At 41.8% G+C, this 25,000-nt stretch overlaps 1 protein-coding gene across 2 annotated transcripts in view; it reads left to right on the forward strand.

The window, feature by feature from the left end:
• ZEB2 (zinc finger E-box binding homeobox 2) overlaps window positions 1-25,000 on the forward strand; it is a 107,770-nt gene that overhangs the window by 80,000 nt on the left and 2,770 nt on the right. For both annotated transcript variants that reach the window (XM_048952873.1, XM_048952874.1), the window contains 6 exons: window positions 2,552-2,623; window positions 8,842-9,030; window positions 9,663-9,877; window positions 12,346-12,454; window positions 13,333-15,302; window positions 17,790-17,970. In XM_048952873.1, coding sequence (XP_048808830.1) covers window positions 2,552-2,623; window positions 8,842-9,030; window positions 9,663-9,877; window positions 12,346-12,454; window positions 13,333-15,302; window positions 17,790-17,970 — 2,736 coding nt within the window. The remainder of the gene's footprint in view (window positions 1-2,551; window positions 2,624-8,841; window positions 9,031-9,662; window positions 9,878-12,345; window positions 12,455-13,332; window positions 15,303-17,789; window positions 17,971-25,000) is intronic.

Here is a 25,000-nt window from a genome sequence, read left to right on the forward strand (position 1 = left end):
CAGGGGACTGTCCTGGCTGCGTGCAATCTGGGTTTGCAGAGATCACTTGCAAGCGTGCAGATCTGTGCTGTGCAAATGCTGAGAGCGAGAAAATGCCTTGAACGCTTTGAAAGTACAGCAAGCCTAATGCAAGGTCACAGATTTTAGGAAGAGGGCAGGTTTAGGTAAAGGCGAGTCACATTAAGGGGAGTGTTGCAATGCTAAGGGCGAGGTTGTGCAACAGTCAGCTAAATGGGAATAAAAATGCAGATGAAAAACTGCAGCGTGCACTCCTGTGACCTGCACAAAGTGAGAAGCAGCACAGTGCCTTCGTGAGCATTTAATAATTTTTGGGAAGCGGCTCGGTGCTGTAACTTCTCTTTACCATAGAAGAAAATGACAATGAGGAAGGAAGTGCAGCAGCAATCTTGAACATTACCACTATTATGCAAAAAAAAAAAAAAAAAAAAAAAAAAAAAGGGCTGCTAACTGTTTTCCCCTTGCTGACTGACTGGGGAGATTTGCCCTCAGATGGAAAACTTCTGATGCTTGTGACTCCTTGATACCAGAAATCACATGAGATGATCAAGGAAGAAAATCACAATAACTATATTTATACCTCACACTGAACTTCTCAGAAATGCTGCGCCTCGATTGAAATTTCTGAGAGGCTGCAATAAAAATATCAGATGCGAGACTATAGCCCAGCAGATCAATTATCATAATTGACAACGTTTTATTAATACATATTGAACTCCTAAATGTTTTGGACGCAAGATATCCCCGTGAAAATGATCCGTAGAGAGGCAGAATGCCAGATCTGGGAAAAGAATCAAGGCTGGCTTGTCTGCTGTACAGTTTAAACAAATATTTTTCATCTGGTCTGCATATTCTATGCTTTTGTACAAATTTAGCATCTGTTTGTACCTGCATATTTTAACTTAAGAGCTTTCTTTTTTTTTTTTTAAGCTTCAAAGCCATAAACATGTATATTTATACCACAGCATTGTATGGTGGTTGCAAAGCTCTGAATTAAGTCATTCTGTGCTTTAGTTTTTATCAGAATGATACAATTAGAACCTGTTATTCTACCAACTAATTACTTGTAGAATGTGACATCTGAAGAATACTACAAGATTACAAATTTAGGAATGAACTGAGAATGTACCCTGTTGATGTTATTTGCCTATCTTTAGTCAAATAATCGTCATGGAAATGGATTAATACCGGGCCAGTTTCTGTCCTCATCAAAATCTTTCTCACAAGAAAGAGTAATACGAATTTTAACGCTTTGTGTATTGATAAAATTTTAATAGCTTGCTTTGATCTTCATGCTGGTCTATCACTGGATTGGCTAACCTGCATCCATCTTCCTGAATCACCATCGATTTGTGCTCCTTTCTGGGAAATTCTCTCTCCTTTTTCTTTTTTTTTTCTTTTTTTTTTATTTTTTCTTTTTGGCTTTTGCCAAACCATTTCTATGGGCCTTTTGACATTTCATTTCTTACAAGCGCAGCTAAATGGAAGATTAAAGCAGATTCTTCGCTCAAATCTCAAATACTCAATTCTCTCACTTAAAAAAAAAAAAAAGAGAGAGAGAGAGAGATTGTATGTTTGTATATGTCCTCAAATAAAGTATAGCATTTGGGAGAAGTTGAAAAGGTGAGAAAGTGATGTTCTGTATATTTATTTTGGCCTGTGAAAATCCTTCAAAGGGTTAAACCTTGACCAGGCTGTATTTGTGAATACCTGTTGCACAAGAACTAACAAATTAGCAGCAAGAAACCAAGTCTGACAGGCACACCAAGGCAGGCTGAAGCATCTCCGCAATAAGCAGCGATGAAGGTGCATCCAACCTCTTGTAAACTGTGCTCTGAAAACTTCAGTTTCATGGAAACCAAACTGAACCACAATACAGATACATAGCAAGTAATTCTGCAGGTTTTGTGTGAATTTGCATGTGAATTAACCCAGTTTATGGCCATAAAGGCAGACTTTGTGAGTGCACGGAGAGTGCACAGAAGTCACAACCAAATTGTACGGGCAGGGAAGAGCTGCCCACCGTTGAAAATTCCTTACATTTCTGTGCCACTTGGTATCAATAAATGCTTTGCTTCCAATGGCAGTGACAGGATCTGTGTGGCGCTAAATAGAAATAGAGATATTAGATCTTCTTCTGTCTTCCTTTTGTGTTTGCTGTTTCTTCCAGGTGCAGATCTCACAGTGTCTGTTAACTGATTATTTCTTTTAAATACAAAAAACCCCAAACCGACCCTTTTTATCACCAGGCTGCTTATTAGATTTGATATTGGGAAAAGCCCTTCATTTACTCGGAACAAATAGTTCTGTTTTCCACCACTTGCTGTAATGTTTAAAGTAAATAAGTTCTTGTCTGTCCAGTGCTGCTGAATTCATTCAGTTGCCAGAACAAAGCCATTGTATAGAGGGCCACAACAGCCCTTTTCTCTGCTTCCTTTAGACAAATCTTCCCCATTCCTGCACTGTGCTTGCTAGCTTTGTGGGCAGCTCTGTAATGTGCAAATGCTAAAAAGTGTGCATGCTTATTTCACAGAAGAAATGAAGGAAGATTATGACACTATGGGGCCTGAAGCCGCAATTCAGACCACTGGAAACAATGGTACAGGTAAGATGCCATGTTACATGAACATCCCTTCTATTCTAAATTGTTGAAAATTAGCTGTGCATGAAGAGAGGTAGTGTCAAAACAATTTTTCCTGGTTGCACTTTAACAGCTGGGAAACATTTACATAATTCTCCTACTTTCAGTTTATTTTTTGCAATTTGATAGTAGTGATAGTCCTTGCTCCCTCTCCCATGCCCTGCAGTGTTTCAGCCCCTAACATGTTTCAACTGCATCCCTGTAAGCTAGTAGTTATCAGCATCATGAGGAGATGTTTCCGCAGCGAGGCTGAGCATAGGACAGTTTCAAGTAGCTGGACCAGGATGTAGGAAGCTTTTAATGAGAGAGACTGTACAAAGAGCTTGGTAATGAGGATGGGGTGCTCTTGTCCTGGCAACCCCAGATTCACATGGTGCACAAAGTAAGCTACTTCAGAGACGGAAAGCATCTTTTCAGAGAGATACACATAAACCACTAACATAGATATACAGACACACACACTTTAAATGCATATTTATGAGATTATTATATTTCTGGCTAATCTTTTTTTTCTTTTTTTCTTTTTTTTTTTCCCCCACATCTCTTTCTTTCCCCTCTTCTTAGAAATCAATACATTTTGTGGAACAAGAAAGGGGACAGAGCTATTTAACAGGCATCATCTCCGAGCCATCCCTTTTTTTCCTGTAGCTGAGCAAAACAGCAAAAGGTTTCTGTTACTATTTTTTAATCCAAATGAATTCAGGGGTTTACCACGTTCTTTGAAAAGGCCACAAGGCCCTCCTCTATCCTCAGCACAGCCGAATTCCATACATCACCCAGCCTTTCCTTTGCATTTTTTCTGAGTTGCAGTTTGAGATGTTGCAGATAGGCCTGGTTGCCTGGTTGACACGGTTCAAAGTAGACTGTTTTCTAATATAAGTAAATTTCTATGCATTCCACAATGAGATTTATTTCATAGGTAATGCCCTCTAGAAACATTACTGTAAAAGGTGGTACCTAAGCATTGCAAAGGTTTTATTACTCACACTTTCCTAATGTTGGTAACACCCACATAAAATCCCAATGCTCTTATTAAGTAACACAAAACATTTACTTTATAATTCTTGTGGGGGAAAATAATAGGAAAGTAAAACCATGTCACCATTTTTTTTTTCATCTATTGTATTTATTGTGCATGAAAGAAGAGTGGCACCCAGGCACAATTTACTGATACATACATACTTAACAATGTTGCCATACAGAGCTGAATACACACGTGGAAAGACTTCTGTGCCAAGGGATGTTAATAAAGTGACAAATTGTACTTAGCAGTTGAAGAAACAGGACTTTAAAAGATGTCTGGTTCAGAAATAAGACTTGATGCTTATCTGAATTAACCATTACCAGATCCTTTGAGGTCCCCTGTCAGGCTGTGTGACTTCCTTTGCACATATTTTCCTTACCATAACAGGCCTTGACTCTTTCTTACTTGCGATGTGGTCTGCTCAAAGGGGAAAATGTTGTGTCCTCTTTGCCCCTACCCTCCCAGAATGTGATGGCTTCTTCTGTTTGTTTGACCTTGGCCTCACAGCATCCTGCTGGGGCCAGAGCCAGCTAGTGCAGCTCCACATAGGGTCAGGTCATCCTGCCTGGTCTGCTTCCCCTTGCCCACCCTGGTGCACCTGGTTTTTCCAAGAGCGTTCTAGGCGCTCTGCATTTAATATGCAGAAGTTCCTTCCATCTGAAGCAGACCTACCCCAAATGTGCAGAAGTCCTAGTCCCCTTTTTAATCAAACTATTTGCAGCAATGGGTGGCTTGCTCAAATTACCCTACAGAGTTGCCCGATGCTCTTGCTGGTGCTCCATTTGCATCTTTTGTCACTGAGGCATTCAGAGCCACTTCTCTCAGTAGTGACTGGTGTCTGGGTACCTTGGGTCGAACATATTTCTATAATGCTCTCAGTCTCTGTAGTGTCTTACGAGCAATGCCAGATTATTTAGTCATATGACATCATCTGATAAACAAAGTGTCTTTGCCAGCATTTTCACTTTGAGTGAGAGATGCCAGGTGACTGTTAGGAGTTGCAGCATCCTTCTTGCAAAGTATGCCATGTGGCAAAGGTGAGGTGCCCCAACCATCCTTTGAGGAGGAAATTGGTCATCCTTCCTGACTAGCCTGGGGAATGGTCAAAGTTTTCTTCTTCAGTCATACCACAGACTTTAGGCCTGTCTTTTGTGTCTGGCACAATTTTTCCCTGCAGGAAGTAGGAGGATTTAAAGCAGATATTTAATAAAGCAGCTGAGAAGGGGCAGAGACTGGGTCCAACTAAATAAGTTCAACAGGTAACTCCTGGCCACTGGTGTCCAGGATTTCCCAGTGCCCATAAAAGCCACTGGGGGCTTCCTTCAGATGAACATTGGCTCTTTTGGATCAAGGTGGTCCCTCTTGTTTAATGCAACTTTCTCCCCTCCTGACGTTGGAGCATGTTATCTCATAAAGTTCCACCACCTGGGCTGAGAGCAGAAATAGGAAATAAACTTTCAGCCTCATTCACATACCTTCAACTACAAAGTTGCTGTAGGTACACCCAATACCTGTGGTGTACTTTTAGTATCAAATTTGTTGCACAATGTCATTAGCAGAGAAAGAAACTAAAAGGAAAGTCTCCATTAGTAAATTATTCTGCTTTTGTCAGGATGGCCACTTCTTAGTGGTACTTAAAGAAACCTTGCTATCTACACATTAATCAGCTGCATTTTTAGAATGAGCTGCAGAAGCTTTATAGTGAAAAAGTGACCATTACAGTTAAAATGCTTAGGTTTTGGTCATTCTAGATTAATTTGTAAATATTTGGGGGTATTTCTGAAATGATAACTTGGTGAAATGATGTTTGGTTTAGGTCATTTTTAATTAGTGATCTGGAAGTTGATGATCCTTGATGTCCATTCCAACCCAAGCCATTCTATAAATTTATTTGACTTACTTTACTGTACCTGTTATGGTTTTTATAACTGTGATGCTTTAAGGAAATAGACTGAGGTGTTCTCTGTAAGCAAAGAAATTCCCAGCTTCGATTACTAGCATCTAACAAGCTTCAAATAAAGATATCTTAATATAATTTAAAGAAGGAAAAAAAGAACAACAAAAAACCCTTGGTTGGGAGGAAACAGAAGTAAAACTTGGCAGGTTGGAGGACAGGCCGTTTTCAGACTGTAATCTGTGTGTACCAATGGGGGCCTCTCACTTCCTGGCTAATGAAGGCTGTGGTTTTATTAGCTTTGTTTGCGATTAAGGGCAGCTATCACCATCTCACAGGATGAGTTCCCACACAAAATAACTGGTCTCCAAAGCTCCTCGAACCTCTCGCTCGCTTTATCTTGAAAGGTCCTAAATACCTCCAAAGATAGCTTTCCTTAATGCATTTTATTTTTATGTGACACGGCCACATCAGCCTTTGGAGCTGAAAACATCTCTGTTCTCCAGGCTCCAATAATTAATTAAGAAAAGACTTATTGGGTGAGGTCACCCAGTGCAGATCTCGCTGAAATTCTTGACTCGCAGGAGGGGATGTGCAACGTGTTTGCAGTGTCAGTCCATGAGGAATCTGGGAACATGACTTTATGCATGGAAAACAAATTAGGGCAGGGGGAAGCAAGCCTTTCCCCCAGAATTTTAGAAAGAGGCCTAATGGTTATCAGATGAGCCTTTTGAGTAACACTGGGTGAGCTTCCAGTAATGTCTGAACTGACAGCAGTGTAGCTAGTGAGACACCAGACACACGTTCACCTTTTGCTATTTACACTAATCTGCAGTGTTGCAGCACTGGTTGTATTGTTTCAGTTAAGGATCTGTCAGCTTTTCTGCTAAATCCCCTTGTTTTGGGGGAGGTTATAATGTAGACATAAACATTTGCTTTAGCTCCTGGGTTGCATGCACAGACATGAGAGCTAAATAATCCAGAGAATTAGGAAACCTAGGCCAGTAATATTGCAGCGTCCTCCAGGGAGACTAGGAGACTGGGAAGGAAGATCTTTGAGGCTGAGTGTGGGGCTGAAGATCCCAGTACTAAGTCAAGCCTTGAATTCCTTCCATATAAACCTAGTTGCAAGCTCCAGAAACATTGCAGACTGCCTGGAAGAAGCCATGGGGTGTTCTTCCATCCTGTCTTCTTTCTGCTTCCGTATATCTTCTTTGGAGGAAAACTCTCTTTTCTGCTCCATAGGTAGCATTTGCCTAAATTGGGCAAGAAATAAGCTTCTTCTTTTGGGACCAAGTGCTGAGCCAAGAGAAACAAAGATGAGGTAGCACTGGGCTAGGTGGTGTTACAACAGTTGCAGAATTTAGGCATAGTAAGGGATTTATAAGAAGTGGGGTTTCTGACATAAAGAGCAATATCTCAACTTTTTTCTTTCTTTCTTTCTTTTTTTTTTTTTTTCCCTGACAAAAACAAAGCCAAAAACATGATCTGACACTCCTGTGCACGAGGTGCACTTCAGCTACCACCATTTTGTTACATTTCTCTCTCAGCAACAAAATGGAGGCAAGGTAGATCTGGCCCTCCGTACTCACACTTCCCTTCTCTAGAAGTTGATTACTTTAGGGGAGAAAAAAAGAAGATACCATTTCTCATGCTAATCACAAAGGATAACAAGTAAGAGCTACAGAAGGACTAGGGGAGGAGAACTGGTCGTTGTACTGGTACCCTATAATACTGTGATAGGAACAGAAGTTTTCTTCCACAAATGGGGTCCCGTGAACTAAGCCATTTGGTCGCTGTCACTAAAATGCTGCAGAGCGTTTGAGAAGCTGCTCTGCCCATATGACAAATAGGGCATATTTGTCTCAGCCGGAGGATTTGATCTTATCGGCTAAAGGGATGAGGTTTGCATAGCTGAATATCTACTCTTATCAATGACAGCAAGATCAGCTCTGCAAATCGGGCTCTTTCAGATTTCCACTTGTGCCACAGTCAGGGCCACATCTTGGTATGACTGCAACTATCACCTTGCATTTTTGTAGGACACTGAGGCAAAGCATTACTTGTTTCCTTGCTAAGGGTTCCATTTCCAGTGGCAACAAATCAGTAACTTTCTAGGGCCCAATTCTTTTTTCTTTTTGATATAACCCTTTTGATTTCCATGAATTTACTCCATATTGGTCCCTGGCATAAGTGAGGGCAGAATCAAGTCATTTAATATTTTACTTCTGCATTTACTGTGGTATAGTTCACAGCTTTGTCTCATTTTCTTATTTCACCTAAGCATAAATACTTTAAAAATGTACTCAGTCATGCCATTCTTCTCCTTTCCAGTCAGTTAAAAACAGGTATCTGAAATTCCCTGCCACCAACTGTCCTCCAGAGCTTGTTAATAAAAGAAATCAAGGGAAGAAAAAGATCACTTCTTTTATTTTCTGTTGTAATCATGGCAGTATGTGCCTGTAGTGTCCCAGAGTTCTTAAGTTCTTTCCTGTATGCAGCATTCATACATGGACAAGAACAGCATATTTTTGGAAACAGGATGTTTTGTGGTTGGGAATATATTACGTTTCATGGACATTGCACGGACAATAAAAAATTGGGTTTACTATTATGGAAAACTCTTGTACAGATTGTAAGAGTGGTTTTAGGCTCAGTATACCAATTCTGGTCTAAAACATATGGATCCATTTGTGAAAATCTACCTTTGTAGCAGCATGTTTTTTAAAACAACCTACTGTCCCACTGTTAATTACCCAGAAATTAATATTCCAAGAAAAAAAAAAAACAAAACAAACCACATGAGGAAGAATGCTGAGAGCTTTCAGCATCACTGCTCTCTTTGCTTGCCCACCTTGGTGTGCAGAGGCAGAACCCCGCATGGAGGATGCTTGTGATCTTTGCCACCTGTAAATATTGTCTCTGCAGCAGGAACTGTCATGAAGCTGAGTTTGCCAGGGTTGGGAGGATTTGAGGGCCTGTTAATTGTGAATCCCCCAGGAGCCTCCCAGAAATTGCCTAGATGAAGTGCTACCTGCATTGCCGAGACCTCATAAACTTCTTGTGCTGCCCTTAGAGCCTGTGTGGCTGTTAATTTAACCACCCGGCCTTACTTCCATCCCAGCCGGTGGAAAGAGGTATTAATTTTATTGGGAGCTGGGGCACAACTGATGAGAGCAAGGATCCAGCCTTGCGACTCCAACTCCGGCTGTGCTCAGGCAGGATGCACTCACAACCCCTTCTTTTCCCCTTCTCTCATTTTAGTTAAGAATGCAAATTGCACGTCGGACTTTGAGGAATATTTTGCCAAAAGGAAACTGGAGGAAGGAGATGGGCATGCAGTCAGCATAGCAGAGTACCTGCAGCGCAGCGACACAGCCATTATTTACCCCGAAGCCCCCGAGGAACTGTCTCGCCTTGGCACTCCAGAGGCCAATGGGCAAGAAGAAAACGGTGAGGCTGTAATTCATTTTTAGCCAGTATCCTGACCTCTTGCAGCTGTTGCAATTATAAATGCACTACATGCCTGGGTGTTTACCTTAAAAATTGAAGAACAGCTGCAGCGGCATGGAATTTCATGAGCAAAGATTGGGGCTGTAATTTTAGTGTATTGTGATGTTTTAGTCAGCAAATTCGTATTATTTTGCGGATGAACTGAAGAGCTTGATTTAAAGCTCACTTTCAAGGGAAGGACCGCTGCCACTCTGGTTGCGAGTTTGGGAAGTATTGAGTTTTAACACAAAATAATACGGGGTTGATGGCCCATAGCTCTGTGATTCTTTGCTTAATACTGGGGAAAGAGCCCCTAAGAAGCATTTGCTCAGTGGCAAAGCAGATCTGGGCTGTGATTGAGAAGCGGGACCTGTCCCCACTTCCTCATGGGGTCTGTCCGCATTTGCACATGGGCTCTGTCCCCGAGGCACTGCAGGCCTTGCGGTGTGGTTGGCGGCTGTTTGGAAGCACCATCCCTGTTGGGCAGCAGATTGCAGCGATTCCTCTCATACCGGCCTGGGCAGTAAGCCCATTAGCTGCCATTGCCTCGCTGACCTTTTGGCCTGCCTCTCTCCCCCCGTCCCGGGGCGCAGACCTGCCACCTGGAACTCCAGATGCCTTCGCCCAACTGCTGACCTGCCCCTACTGCGACCGGGGCTACAAGCGCCTGACGTCCCTCAAGGAGCACATCAAGTACCGCCATGAGAAGAACGAGGAGAACTTCTCGTGCCCTCTCTGTAGCTACACGTTTGCCTACCGCACCCAGCTTGAGCGGCATATGGTGACACACAAGCCAGGGACAGATCAGGTGGGGGGCTGGCTTTAAGTGATTTCTTTCTGTAATAACCCCTTAGAGAAACGATATTGCTTTGATTGGCAATCATTATTAATTTTTCATGGCATTTTGAAGATGCAGATCTTTTAATGGTAATAGCTTTAATTGAGGTCTAAATGATTTTTTGATGGTCTCTTCTAATATGATTTAATAGTCTTATGTTCACGATCGAATGAGTGTGTTAATTTCTAATTTAGAAATTTTATTTGCACTTTAACTTGACTTTAGTTTCGTTTTTATGTTCCTCAAAAAGTGAATGAAACGGTAGCATTTTAATTATACATTATTAAACATCTCAGCAATTTTAATTCCATTTTTCACCTAGTTTTACTTTGCAGTTTTGCAAATAGGAGCTTAAAGCTTAAAGCCATACTGAAAGATCCACCGATATTTTTTCATTACTTTTTGAGTTGCCTTTTCAATCACGCAAAATTATTTGCGTGTGATATAATCGTTTGTTAAATATAATCGTGCATTTTCAGAATAACTCTTCCTCCCATACATGGAGGCTATCATTTGTGATGATTGTGCCACTAACACATGCACGCGCTATCTATCGCTGGTGGATCCCAGCAGCATATCTGCAATAAATCAAAGCAGCTTCCCCTCGATGTGATGCATGTAATATTATATCAGGGCTGCATTTAAGGAAATGCTGTGTGTCTCAAACAGGTGACTGAGCTTCCTCAGTGCTCCTAACCAGACTGTCAATAGATCTGTGCCACAGAACTCTCTGTGCCACAAGGAAAACTGCTCCCAGCCTCACAGGAGAGTTACTTCTGCAGAGAGGTGTTGTGGAGGGCTGTAATGGAAACTCAAATGGCATGTTTAAAACTTAAATAAATAGATGTGTGTGCATTGTGTCAAATTATAAAGGCTTTATGCCGTATTTGTTTTCTTTAAAAGCTGCAAATCATGATCAGCTGTATCTCTCTTGGTAGGTTTTTCTCAGCATAAGGTAAATTCGGTTATGCAAACACACATCTTCTAATCACCCAATTTTGTAATTAGCATTTTTAAGAGAACTGTATCTTTTTCTTGATCTTAAATCAATATAAAAGATTCTGGAGTGGTTTCTCATAGTCTTTCCTTTCCATGGCTTTTCTGGTAGGCAAACACATTTTCACATATGCATTTTTTCTAACCTGATCTACTGCAAGTTTTTGGTTGGTTTTTTTCCCCCTCTTTTTGCTTTGTATCATTCAAAACACCAAGGGGAAAAAAAAAAAGCCTCAACATTTATCCGACGTAACCGCCTGAAATTTCACATGCGAGAGTGTGCTTGTGCTGGCGCATTATGAATGGTAGCTTTGGTGTTGAAAAGTCCCCTCATTTGCTCATGGCATTTACAATTAGTAAATTAAAATGATTGTATCATATTAACAGTGGCACAACTAAAGTTTATAGTAGTCCTCGGAGGGCGATGGGGGGAGACAAAACAGCTGTTGCTGTTTGTTTATGCAACTCAGCAACATATGAGCGCGGGTCCCTCAATGGCGCGCGGCGGGCTGGGCTCTGCTTGATCTTTGAAGGTTGCTGCTGTTTGAACAAACCTCCCTGTGTCCCATGTAACACCATCTGTCTCGCCAGGAATGTGGGAAGAGGCAGCACACCCTCGCAGTTGTCATACCGTTTCGGCGCTGCCTTTTTTTTTTAATTCTCCCTCCCTCCCCCCCCTTTTCCCCCTCCTTCTCTTGCAATGGGCTTTTGTGTCGTCGCTGCCTGCAAAAGGCTGACCTCCTACCTTGAGCATCCAGAGCGGATGGCTGCGTTATTATTACTATTATTATTATTTTTCCCCCCCAAATTCAAAGTGCAAATGGTGCAAAAAGCTCAGCTGCCTTTGGTTATATCTTTATGACGCTCTTAACTTCCCACCTGCCCTCACCCCTCCAAACAGTGCTGGGGACAGCATGGCACGGAAGGTAGCAGGCGTCTGTGATTTAAAAAATATTTCCAGCAGCAGCTCATGCCGAAGACAGTCTCTTCTGCTTGATAATGAATTAAATCTTATACAAAATGCCACTAACGGCAGTGTTTCTGTCTTCTCTACGCACGCAGTAAACAGAATTTTTAAACAAGCAGAGCCCCACATGTTCAGGATCTGCTAGGAATATTAAGAACCACAAATCTTCTTATAAAACAGTTTCTCTCATTGTAAGATACCTTAAAGCAACACATTTCTGATGAGAGACTTAGGAAATAATTCTAAAACAAATATCGAGTGCTCATGTGAAAGTACGTTCTCATTTGTTTCGGTTTACTGCCAACATTTTGATTTTTATTGCAGCACTGATGAGACAAATAAATGTACACGCAGACCTTTTGGTCTGCTTGATAAATTCAGAGCCACATTAATTTTGTTTTTGTTTTTAAGTTAGAAATTCATGGTTTCTCTTGCATAAAATTCACATCGGTGTCTTTTTTTTTTTTTCTCCCAGCACCAAATGCTGACCCAAGGAGCAGGCAATCGCAAGTTCAAATGCACTGAGTGTGGCAAGGCCTTCAAATATAAACACCATCTGAAGGAACACCTGCGAATTCACAGTGGTAAGTAGCGGAGGTGCTGGTGTGCTCATTTGCATTTTGTTTAATTAGCTGAGTTTTAAAGACTGCTTAAAATTTACACAGTTCTGCTTCTGGCTTCTTGGAGTTACCAAGGTATTTCATAAATGGTATCTGAGCTATCCTCATTTATCATGCTGTTAATACCGGGGTCCTGCTGAAAGATTTGGAAATACTAAAGCTTCTTGTAAATAATATTACATTGTTTGTTCGGCACTTTGAGTTCAGAACCATTCACTCATTTCTATTCAGTCAGATCCTGAAGAGTCCGTTGTATTTTTCTTAACAAAAAGTTCCCAGCAGTCAAAGACAACTCTTATTCTCAGATAAGCAGCAAGTGCAAAATACCTTATATTGAATGAATTGTGCATTTCGGTTCTTCTGCTTGACAGACCTGAAATGCAACCGGGCTCTGCCCAGGCACCAATCCCCACCTCTGCAGATGTGATTGTAACATCAGGACTCAGTTTCTCACAATGTGCTCAATTTCAGTGCAACTCAATTCCTTTCTGAAGGAAAAAAAAAAAAAAAAAAGACAAAACAAATCAAATTTGAACAGTCTGGATTTGATTTGACTGTGTTAACCACAGGGCACTTACCTTTGACTGCAACAGTCTGTCTGGAGCCAAGCTCACACCTTGGCACCTACTGCCAGGCTGGAGACTGCGGTTCCAAACTGACCTCCAGACCTGTGAAGAAGAGGGGAAAGCAGTGGTGGTACATGGCTGTATGCAGAGAACAGATATTTTCCTCACTGTGGAAATCAGTGGGTATACAGATGATCGGCTTGGTGTCAGATGCAATCACTTGCAAGTATAGCAGCAACAACGATAATTAACATTTGGTTTTAATTGTCATTTTAGGTGAAAAACCATATGAGTGTCCAAACTGCAAGAAACGTTTCTCGCATTCTGGCTCCTACAGTTCGCACATCAGCAGCAAGAAGTGTATCGGTTTAATCTCTGTAAATGGCAGAATGAGAAACAATATCAAGACGGGTTCTTCTCCTAACTCTGTATCTTCTTCTCCTACTAATTCAGCCATTACACAGCTGAGAAACAAGCTGGAGAATGGCAAACCACTTAGTATGTCTGAACAAACAGGCCTACTGAAAATTAAAACAGAACCACTAGATTTCAATGAATATAAGGTTCTTATGGCCTCACATGGGTTTAGTGCAACTAGTCCTTTTATGAATGGTGGACTTGGAGCAACCAGCCCCTTAGGAGTTCACACTTCTGCTCAAAGTCCGATGCAGCACTTAGGTGTAGGGATGGAAGCACCATTACTTGGCTTTCCTGCAGTAGGCAGTAATTTAAGTGAGGTGCAGAAGGTCCTGCAGATTGTGGACAACACAGTTTCCAGGCAGAAAATGGACTGCAAAGCTGAAGAGATCTCCAAGTTGAAGGTTTATCATATGAAGGATTCATGCCCTCAAGCAGAGGAACAAGGAGTTACCTCCCCCAATATTCCCCCCGTGGGTCTTCCAGTAGTAAGTCATAATGGTGCCACTAAAAGTATTATTGACTATACGTTAGAGAAAGTCAATGAAGCCAAAGCTTGCCTCCAGAGCTTAACCACAGACTCGAGGAGACAGCTCAATAACATTAAAAAAGAGAAGCTGCGAACCCTAATAGACCTGGTAACTGAAGATAAGATGATAGAGAACCATAATGTATCCACTCCATTTTCATGCCAGTTCTGTAAGGAAAGCTTTCCTGGTCCCATTCCGTTGCATCAGCATGAGCGTTACCTGTGTAAAATGAACGAAGAGATCAAGGCAGTCCTTCAGCCTCATGAGAACATGGTTCCCAACAAACCTGGAGTGTTTGATAAGCAAACCCTCTTGCTGTCATCAGTACTTTCTGAGAAAGGAATGACTAGCCCCATCAACCCATACAAGGACCACATGTCTGTACTTAAAGCATATTATGCTATGAATATGGAACCCAATTCTGATGAACTACTGAAAATTTCCATTGCTGTTGGCCTTCCTCAGGAATTCGTGAAGGAATGGTTTGAACAAAGAAAAGTCTACCAGTACTCAAGTTCCAGGTCACCATCACTGGAAAGGACCAGTGCCAAGGTGGCGCTGGCTGCCACCAACAACACTCCCACTAAAGACTCTTTGTCAGCCAGATCTCCAATAAAGCCTGTGGACTCTATAACTTCACCATCTATAGCTGAACTCCATAACAGTGTTACTAATTGTGATACTCCTCTCAGGCTAACAAAACCTCCTCATTTTACCAATATGAAACCAGTTGATAAATTGGACCACTCTAGGAGCAATACTCCTTCTCCTTTAAATCTTTCTTCCACATCTTCTAAAAACTCCCATAGTAGTTCTTACACTCCAAACAGTTTCTCTTCTGAGGAGCTTCAGGCTGAGCCTTTGGACTTGTCTTTACCAAAACAAATGAAGGAACCCAAAAGTATTATAGCCACAAAGAACAAAACGAAATCTAATAGTGTAAATTTAGAACACAACAGTGTTTCTTCATCATCTGAAAACTCAGATGAGCCTCTGAACTTGACTTTTATCAAGAAGGAGTTTTCTAATTCAAATAATCTGGATAAAAGCACTAACCCAGTATTTGGTATGAACCCATTCAGTGCCAAACCTTTATACACAACACTTCCACCGCAGAGCGCATTTCCCCCAGCCACTTTTATGCCACCAGTCCAGACCAGTATTCCTGGGCTGCGACCATACCCAGGACTAGATCAGATGAGCTTCCTACCACATATGGCCTACACTTACCCAACTGGAGCAGCTACTTTTGCTGATATGCAGCAAAGGAGAAAGTACCAGCGGAAACAAGGATTTCAGGTAAACTGTTGTGAACAATATCTTTTGAAAGGCTAAAATTTAGTACGTTGTGATATGTGCTCCTGCAGAAGGAAAAAAAGCCCAAAGTTATATTGAGTATTTTCAGAAGCAGTACCAATACCTTTGAATAGATATAAAGCTTTAATTTGTTAAAAGGTTACAGCTGTAACAGTTATTCCTTGTTAGAACCATATCTAAATCATAATGTCCGTGAAAAATCCCATCCCACAGACAAAAAACAAACAACTTCTGATGAAATACTCTCTTCAGGACTTCCCTCATGGTGAGCATAAGTTTTCAGCCATGGGGAAAAGGATCTGCAAGAGACCTTTTGGGATCACCTCCATATCTGGACACAGAGCTGTAGCCCTCTGAGCAGAGGTCCATATAGCATCCTCACAAATTTAGCTCACTGAAAGTTTGGAGGTTTCTTACTCCACATTTTTTGGGGGATTATTTGCTGGCTGTGCACAAGGCTTTCTGTCTTCTCTTGAATCTCTTTGTGAATGAGACATATTGATGTGTTTCCTCACTAGAGCCCCTTCCTTCAGCCCACCCACTGCTGTTTCCAGCCATCTGGAAAAGCTTCAGCAAAAACAAACAAACAAACAAAAAACCCCACAGATTATCTGAAATTATTTGGAGAGGTAGCAGTTAGAAGCCTTAATCATGGAATCATTAAGGTTAGAAAAGCCCTTTAGGATCACCCAGTCCCACCTCAACCCATCCCACCATGCCCACTGACCACGTCCCTCAGTGCCACATCTCCACAAGTCCTGAACACCTCCAGAGATGGTGATTCCACCACCTGCCTGGGCAGCCTGTGCCACTGCACCAGTGTTCTTTCAGAGAAGAAATGTTTCCTAATATCCAACCTGAACTTCCCCGGTGTAACTGAGGGCCACTCCCTCTCATCCTATGGCTGTCTCCTGGGAGCAGAGGCAGATACCCACCTCACTGTAGCCTCCTTTCAGGACATTGGAGAGAGTAATGAGTGTCTCCTGTGAGCCTCCTTTTCTCCAGACTGAACAATCCCAGCTCTCTCAGGTGATCCCCATAAGACTTGTTCTCCAGACCCTTCCCAGCTCCATTGCCCTTCTCCAGACACACTCCAGGGCCTTGACATCTTTCTTGTAGCAGGGGGCCTGAAACTGAACACAGAACTTGAGGTTTGTCCTTACCAGCCCCAAGCACAGAGGGACAATTACCTCCTGCTGATACAAGCCATGATGCCGTTGGCCTTCCTGGCCACCAGAACAGGCAAAATCTTTCTCTAGACATGTACTGTGGGGCAGAACTTCTTGTCTGAGTAGAGCCTTTAATTCTTTTCTCAAGTGATCCATACATGAGTAGTAAAGGATTTGGCTGCTTGCATGCCTATAGCAAAGAGCTGCCCTACAGAAAATCACCTATTTTTCAACCTTTTTTTTTCTGGGTGCATTCAGATATAATGTACAGAATTTAGTTGAATGAAATTAACTGATTATAGATTAATAATTTTCTTTTACATATGTGCGTGTTCCCCTATGTCCTATTACGGTCCATTAGTAATTTTACTGACTAGTAAATGTTTTATAGTTTCAAATGTGAAAATCAGGTATGGTTTTACATTACAGGCTGCAATCCCTCTTTGCACAATAGGAGCATAAATAGCACTGCACCTCCATAACAGCTGTTCCACTATTCCAATTTACAGTACATCTGCCCTCTTTGTAAATGTATTTAAGCCTATTTAATCTTCTCTAATATTAATTAGTGCAAACCTAGTCTAAGAAAACTGAACTGTGTGATAGCAAATGGAAATGTATGTTATCATGCAAGTTTGCACTCTCTTTGGATCAAGACAAAATAAATATCAAGAAATTTAATAATTTACTGATCCACTTTCATTATTGCTTAATGCTGAAGGCTGTTTTAACATAGATAGAACATTGATAAAAAGTGTTATTAATATTCCCTATTTCAAATTACAAAATTAAATATAAAAATATAGCTTCAGGCCTTTAGTCGGGAGACATACATTTAAATGGATTGCATAATAAAAACATTTGTACCTAAATATAAAATTCAATTAGACCCTTTCTACAGATACAGAATATCTCCAAGTTTCAGTGTTTTGAGAGGAATGATCACTCAGCTGTTGCTTACACTCACCCCTGGGTAGTATCACAATAGCTTTTATTGTCCGTGAAGAGCCTCCCCTTTGCATTTTCCACTCTCTGAAAATATTTAGTACCCATATGACAAACATTCTTTGCTTGTGCAAATCCTATTGTTACAGAGTGCTCAAAGACAGAAAGTTTTGGAAGCTGATTCAAGAGAGAGGTGTTTGAGGTTCCTTATGACCTCTATCGTTTCCATCAGCTAGAGTTTCATTACCACAGTGGGTTCCTGAGCTCAGACAGACCATAAGCAGCCCCAGGCACTATTTTAGCTTTTGCTGAGTGGCTGTGGACATGGGTGTCACTGATGGTTGTCCTCTCACAGGGAGACTTGCTTGATGGAACCCCAGACTACATGTCCGGCCTCGATGACATGACAGACTCCGACTCCTGTCTGTCCCGAAAGAAGATCAAGAAGACGGAAAGTGGCATGTATGCGTGTGACTTATGTGACAAGACATTCCAGAAGAGCAGTTCCCTGCTGCGACACAAATATGAGCACACAGGTATGCGCGGCTGCGTCGCGCGTTAACGCCCTTCTCTGCATTTGATGGCTTCAGTGTATGGATTGGCATAAGCTGTGGTTTCCAGCAGGCAAGGTGTGATGTCTTTTTCTTAGCTCGACATTTATTTCTTTTTAGCATGGTGACAGGACTGTTGAATTACACGATTGTGCATCTGCAGACTTTGGAGTGAATCTGGCTAGCTGTGGATGCAGTGGCCATTATGGCTCTCAGTGTCTTGCAGGGTGAGGTCTCACACTGTCACACACACAGGAAAAAGTGCTCAGAAAGAAGCATAGCTTGGTTAACACAAGTCTGGCAGGGGAAGGAACAGTGACATCAAATTCCTTGTTTCTTAGACGTGATGAGACTGTGCTATTTAATCCAGTAGAAAAACTCCCACTGATGTTAGCAGTGTGAGGGCTCATGCTGGCCCAGCTATCTGACAGCAAGCAGGTCGCAGAGGCTCTCACTGTGACTTTGCGTGCCAGCAGAGGAGGCAGGTTGCATTTCGCTTTTTCACTTCTCACTTAATGCTTGGGGAAGGTTTCCGTCCTTCCCAAGTGGGAACTGAATTTGTCTAGTTAAAGAAAGCTTGCCAAGGCTCACCGAGGATTGTCAGCTTAGGAAATATTTTGGGTTGAGAAAGACCTGCCATCACACCTATGCTGGCTGTGGTCCTCCTTGCAGACAGCGCTCCTTTCCTCAGCATGTTTCTGTGGGGGGAGAACAGGATCGGAGCTCCCCAAATAATAGAGATATCAAGTTATGTTGGACAAAGGGAATGTGAGTTATCACGTGAGTTATTGTGCAGCAGGACATAAACCAAACTCCAAGTTAGAAAGGGCTTACTCAGGAGGAAACTTTCCTTAACTTTGAAAGCTGAGTCCCACTTCAGGAAATGAAGCAAGTCACATCATCCTTCAATCTCACTATGTGACGGTAAAAACCTTATACCTCTCTATTAATACATCTTCCAGGCTGTGCATAACCATTTGGCATTTCACATATGAAAAATTCACAGTTCAAAAGTGGGCTGTGCCTTTAAAAAAATTCTTTGCTTTGTTATTTTTCCTTCTCATACTTTTCTTCCAAATTTTAGGCTAATCCCATACAGGAAAATAAAAAAAAAAAAAGGAAGTTAAAATACATGTGAGATTAGGAAAGAAAATTAAAAGCAAAGTTTTGGACTAGATCAGCTAGTTCGTTGATGGAATGTGCTTCCCACCACATTATTCAGATCAAATTGTTTATTCAGTAGAAGAAGCTTTGAAGGCTTTACGTTCCTGCACCTTTCCTCTCCTGAATGATTTTATTACAGCCATCTGCAAGCATTATGGTGTACTACACTACTACCGTAAAGCTCTTATGTTAAAACTGGCCTTCATATATGTTGGGATCTGGACATATGGCACAATCCCATAAAGTTGGTAGTCCATAAGGTCGACAGACATATGGTTGAAAGGCTGAAAATTTGACAAGCTGAAATGTGTGCAATCACCTTGATTTGCAAACTAAACTGCATTTGTAAAAGCAAAAATATGTTCTGGTCCTTAACAACCACAGGAACCTACTGCCTTGAAAAACATCCCACAGCTCTGATTTGGGGACTCTTCTCCCTCTTCTTTCTGTCCCTTCCGGCTTCTTGACTGAACGTCTGACAGTTTGATGGGGCTCAACCTTATGATCCAGAACATGTATGTGTGTCATATATGGTGTCACATTTAATGTGTTTGAACTATAGCACGTTACCAAGCTCTGGGGTGGCATTTAGAGACAGGAAGGATGGTCCTGTGGCAAAAGCACAAGCTGAGAGATCTGAGTTCTCGTCTGCCTTGCCACAGACTTCCTCTGCGAATTTCAGCAAATTGCTTCATTTTTCTCTCACCTTTGTCTATCTTTAAAGCAGAGGGAAATGATACCAGCCTAGCTCTCTGAGGTGTTGTAATTCTTCATTCACGCAGGCTGAAATCCTCCAATGGAACTCGTTGTGTAAAGTGTGAAGTATTATTAAGGATGCATTTGCCTTTCTGGAGGCTCCACACATCATCCTAGCATTAGGTAGAGGTGGTTGGGAGCTCTGAAGACCTTGGCTGGGCTAGCCTCCATAACTCATTCACAGCCTTCAGGAAGCACACGGTACTGGGACTTTTGCTAATGGTTTAGCATGAATCTTAAGTGGATTTCAAATTAACTTGATCATTTTGAAAAAGCTTGTGAGTTCTTTAATAATGTGCAAAGCTGCCGTCCACATTCACTGGAAGGAACCACACTGAAAGTGATATCATCTTCTGTGTTTGGGGTCACTGTGAGAGGAGGCTCAGATTTTTCAGTCAATTTTTGGAGCTTAGAAATGTGACAAAGCTTTTCTTCCGAGTGCGTTCTGTTTTCTGACCAGCTGATCGCGATCCATTGTTACTTCATTAAAACCATATTTTAGGAGAAATTGGAGCCCTTCCTGTCTTTCCTGGAGAAGCACAAGCAGTGGGTTGTTTATCATGATGTCCTTTTTCCCACGTTAAGAATCTGTATATGTATATATATATATGCTTGTATGTGAGCAATCAGATTTCTGTTTTTGGCCATTTTTATTCTCCACATACCCACTGTAACCCATGCTGGTGTTAGAGGAGTGGAGGCACGCAATCCTGCCATGCAGCCCCTCAAGATTTACCTCAGATAAATTCTTTAGGGTGAAAAGAAACGTTGACTTGCAAAACTAAATGGGCTGCCTAAATTATGTGCTTACTGACTATTGTAAAGGACAAAATTGGGAATACTGTAGGTGCTGTGGTAGAGTGTGCTGAGTTTCCCTGCCAGGGCAAGAAGAAGGGTAAGGATTTGGCAGCGCTTCATCAGCCCAAGAGCTTCTAATAGGACCATGTGGCCACAGATCAAGGAGCTCTCCATGATCACCTCTGTATGCTGTGCCTGCCACAGCTTGAGCACAGTGGAAAATGGGGTCCAAATTTTGCAATCCATAATTTGTAATTTATGCAGTATTAGCAGTGTTCTGTAATAGCTTCTAACTTCATGTGGAGAAGGAAAATTTATTGAGTCACTGCAACGAGTGAATTGCATTGGTTCTGGTTGATTTGAATTTTAGTGTAGAGGCCAGTGCTTGCTGCGGGACCAAACTCTGCCAAGTTAATTTTGGGATGCCATGTAATTTAAAGAGAAGTTATGTGTCCATTTTAGAGTTTGAGATTCACAAGATCCTATTTCGTTAGAACCAGATGATGCACTGCTGTAATTAGGGTGTAGGCCATGGTAGGCAGCACAGGAAATCGGTGCTCAAATTATTTTCCTGTGGAGCCTCATGAACCCATCCTAACTTTGGTCACGCTGAAATCAGTTGAGCAGATACTGCTTCATTTGCATGTGTGTAATCTCAGATTTCTGCAAGCTGCTTAGCACAAAGTTCAAGACACTTTGCTGCTGCAGTGGGTAAGCGAGCAGGAGAGCAAACAGCGTGCAGCACCTCCATGTGCAGAAATATCCTGATTTCTGGAGAGCAAGCCAGTCTGCTCTGTGTGGGGAAAGCTGACTCAGGAGCAAGGCAAAGGTTAGCATTTGTTCTGCATCCTCACACCCGTGTCTCTGTACCCCAGCAAAGGCTTCATCGGCACTTCACAAGGGAACTTGCAGCCTGCCTGCTCCACAACAAAACCTGGAAATGGTTTTTCAGAATCCTACCTAGAAATTTTAAATCCTTTCATTGTTGTTCTATATTACATCATATTCTATTTTATTACTTGTGTGGGCTGTTGAGGGCCTCATAGCTGTGCGAGTGCTTTCATCCTTTCCTTTTCCACTGTATATTTTATTAAGACCTCTTTTTTATTTTTGTAGCTTTCATGCTGATGCAAGCACTAGTTTTATTTCCAGATTGATTCTGTAAACTAAATATTGTTCTTGAGCCTGGTAGCAAATCAGCTCTCTCTGGCTAGTATTTTGAATTCCCAGCTCAGGAGTTTTCTTTATTTAGAGCTTAATTCATAAAAAATTTACATGCTATTTAAAGGTTATTTTTTCTTGCTTTACTCTGATACAAGTTTAGATTTTCCCATTTTACACTCAAATAAAGAAAGAAAAAAAAAAAAGGGATATATTCAGAGCTTGTGAAATTTCTTCTGTAGACAAAGTCTCCTATTCAAAATAGAACAGGTGCAGCTTGAGCAATTATATATAAATTGCCTTTATCTTGTACCTTTGACCACTTTGCTGTGCTCTGGACGCTAATCCAGCTCCACTGGGACCACATCTAACATCCAAACCCCCAAGCAGCTTCAAAGAACCGCCTTTAAAAAATAAAAACAAGCTGTCACAAAAATGTTTCCTTCTTCCCTCCAAAGAGTGAGATTTCGATGAGCCCCCTCCCATAGCAAAAATACCCATTTGCTTTAGGCAAAGGATTGGTGATATTTAGTCTGGGGCTGGTGACAGTTTATGATCTGATGCTTTATGACTTTTATACCACTGCAAATGGGAAATGTGTAGCCTTTCAGTCACATGCTTTTAGCCCAGTAAGGTTGAGAGCTACTTATTGTTAGAGATTATTTATATATTTATTTGCTTTACTTTAAGAGATATGTAATTTTAGAGACTTTGAGAAGCGATTGGTTGTAATTTCCCCTCTGTAACCTGAGCATGGGCCTCCCTGGGAATCTCTTTTTGCAGATGGGAAAATGCAAAAAAAATCCAAACATTTCCTTTAGGTATTAGAAGCGGATTTATCACCTAGTTTCACTGCAAAATGTGGTGTGTTACATCAGACATCCACCTGATGACATAGAAGTGTTTCATGAGCCCTCCTGCAAACTGCCTTGGATAACACTCTCCTTGGCTCCATCCCTTATGGAAGACATAGGTCACCTCAGATGGGACTGAGCAAAACTTTTAGGGAGGGATGACCAAATCTGCTTCTTTTTGAACCTATCTCTATTCCACTGTTGTTTTGATGCTGAATGATGGCGCTCTTGTTGGGTGCAGCAGAAAGTGCCTACAATGTCCCCATCCACCTGAAATGGGATGCTTCTCCCTGTCTGCCTACAACCTAGACCTCTCTCCATCCCTAGTGTAAACCACCTTACTGCAGCTTTATTTTATGGCCTACTAATGCATTGTAGGGATTAGGTACTTCTAAATGGCTGAAATACTGTGTTTTGCACATGGGAAAAAATTTCTTCTGCAAACATTCAGAAACGTGATACATTTAAAAACATATTTCAATTAGTGTTGTAACAGCTGCATGCTGTGCACTGCTAAGGTATGTTGTGTGTTGTCTGAACAAAGAACTTTGCTCAAGCTGTCATGTTCCTTCAAATCAAAACTAGACAGTTCTTAATACGGATGTGGTAGACTAAATAGTTCTAATATAGCCTTTTTAGGGACAATATTAGTTAACCTGAAAACACGAGCTATTTTAATCTTCTGTCTTCTGAATTAATTTGTAAAATAGAGATGATTACCCATGCTAGGGAAGTCCTAGGTAGCAATATCAGGAGTGCAGTCCTTGGTGAACATCGTAGAATCATGTGCAAAGAGTGAGGACAGCAGGCAAGGAAAGAGGGATGAGCACATGGCCTCACTGGATGGTGGCTGAGAAGCAGGCTTCCATTTGGGGAAAGTGCTGGGCGACTGGTTGGAAGGAAGGGTGAAGGTGGAGAAATGTGGGCTGAGAAGAGTGTGATTCTAAAAGGAAATCTGAAGTAATGGAGCAGGAGTGGCATTGAGGAGAAGTGGAAGAGCTCCCACTGCAACCGGGGCTTTCTCCTGGCAGCACTGGTCTTCAGAGAGCGCTTAGATCAAGGCCGCTTTGGGGTTTTAAGCTAATTTGAGTAACTGACTTGATGGTGCTAAAGTCTCCTAAGCTCAGGCTGGGATTTCCCTGTTGGAACAAAGGTGGTACTCAGAATAACAGGGCAGCTGCTCCTGGCCCTGGGTTCAGTGCAAAGCCAGAGTCATGTATAGCTCAAGGTCCAGACCTGTCTTGTGACCAGCAGGTAACACTGGCAGAAGTGCATGTTAGGAAACAGATCACAAAAGCAGTACTTCAGTAACTCAGTATAGAGAGTGTGAATTTTTTATTTTGCTGAAAAGGGGAGGGTTTGGAGGGGGGAACTAAAACCCAAGAAAATCTGCATGTATGCAAACACAGGAAAGTCTCGTACAAAGAAATGTAGTTTAAGTCCCAATTTCCAGGCATCCACCACTTTCCCTGTCACTTAGGTTTTTCTATCTGTGGTTTCTCCTGTATTTTCCCTCCTGCCAGATCTCCCCTTCATTTCAGAACGTACAATTTTTGGCTTCCTCAAGCATCCGTTAATCACACCTTATTAAATGTGAACTTTCACAGTGGGACCTGAGGGTAGCTGTGACTAGATCGGGTACAAATTAACATATTCCCTGCTATTCATTCTTCACAACTTTGCCATGGAAGGAAGATTATTTTATGCCCGATTGTTTCTGCTCTGAGGTCCCAGTAGTGAATGCAAGCATATCCAACTCATAAAGGGGTTATCCTGGAAGTCAAGATCCTTCAGTATTCTGGAAACACGTTTCTACTTCCTGCTGGATTTCCTTCTAGGCCAATGATGGCCTGCTGTCTGCCCAGCCCTCAGATCTTGGCTGGAAGCCTCTTGCTGACTGCCCACCCTACTTCGCTGTCACACCTCCTCTTGCATGGCTGGAAATGCGTTCCTCTGGCCAAGCATCCAGTCACAATTCCCGTCTCACTCTCTCTCCCTGCTCTGGCTTCTTATGAGAATTAAGAAAATATCACACTTGTACGTCTGACAGGATGGGAGGGCTCTTGTGTGAAGTTTATTCCTGTTCTGGTCACATGCCACATTAGCTAAGTATGATAAATATCCCAGAGGAGTCAGGCCACTTCACTAGTATCTTTCTAGAGATTGGCTCTAACAAGACACACAGTGCAAGGCTCTGCATCTCAGACACTGAATACTGCATTTTTATACATGTAAAAGTAGCACAAAATAGAGAACTGACCAACTGGCGTTGTATCTTGTTT

This window comes from Lagopus muta, chromosome 8 (assembly GCF_023343835.1).
Source record: "Lagopus muta isolate bLagMut1 chromosome 8, bLagMut1 primary, whole genome shotgun sequence".
Lineage (NCBI taxonomy): Eukaryota > Metazoa > Chordata > Aves > Galliformes > Phasianidae > Lagopus > Lagopus muta.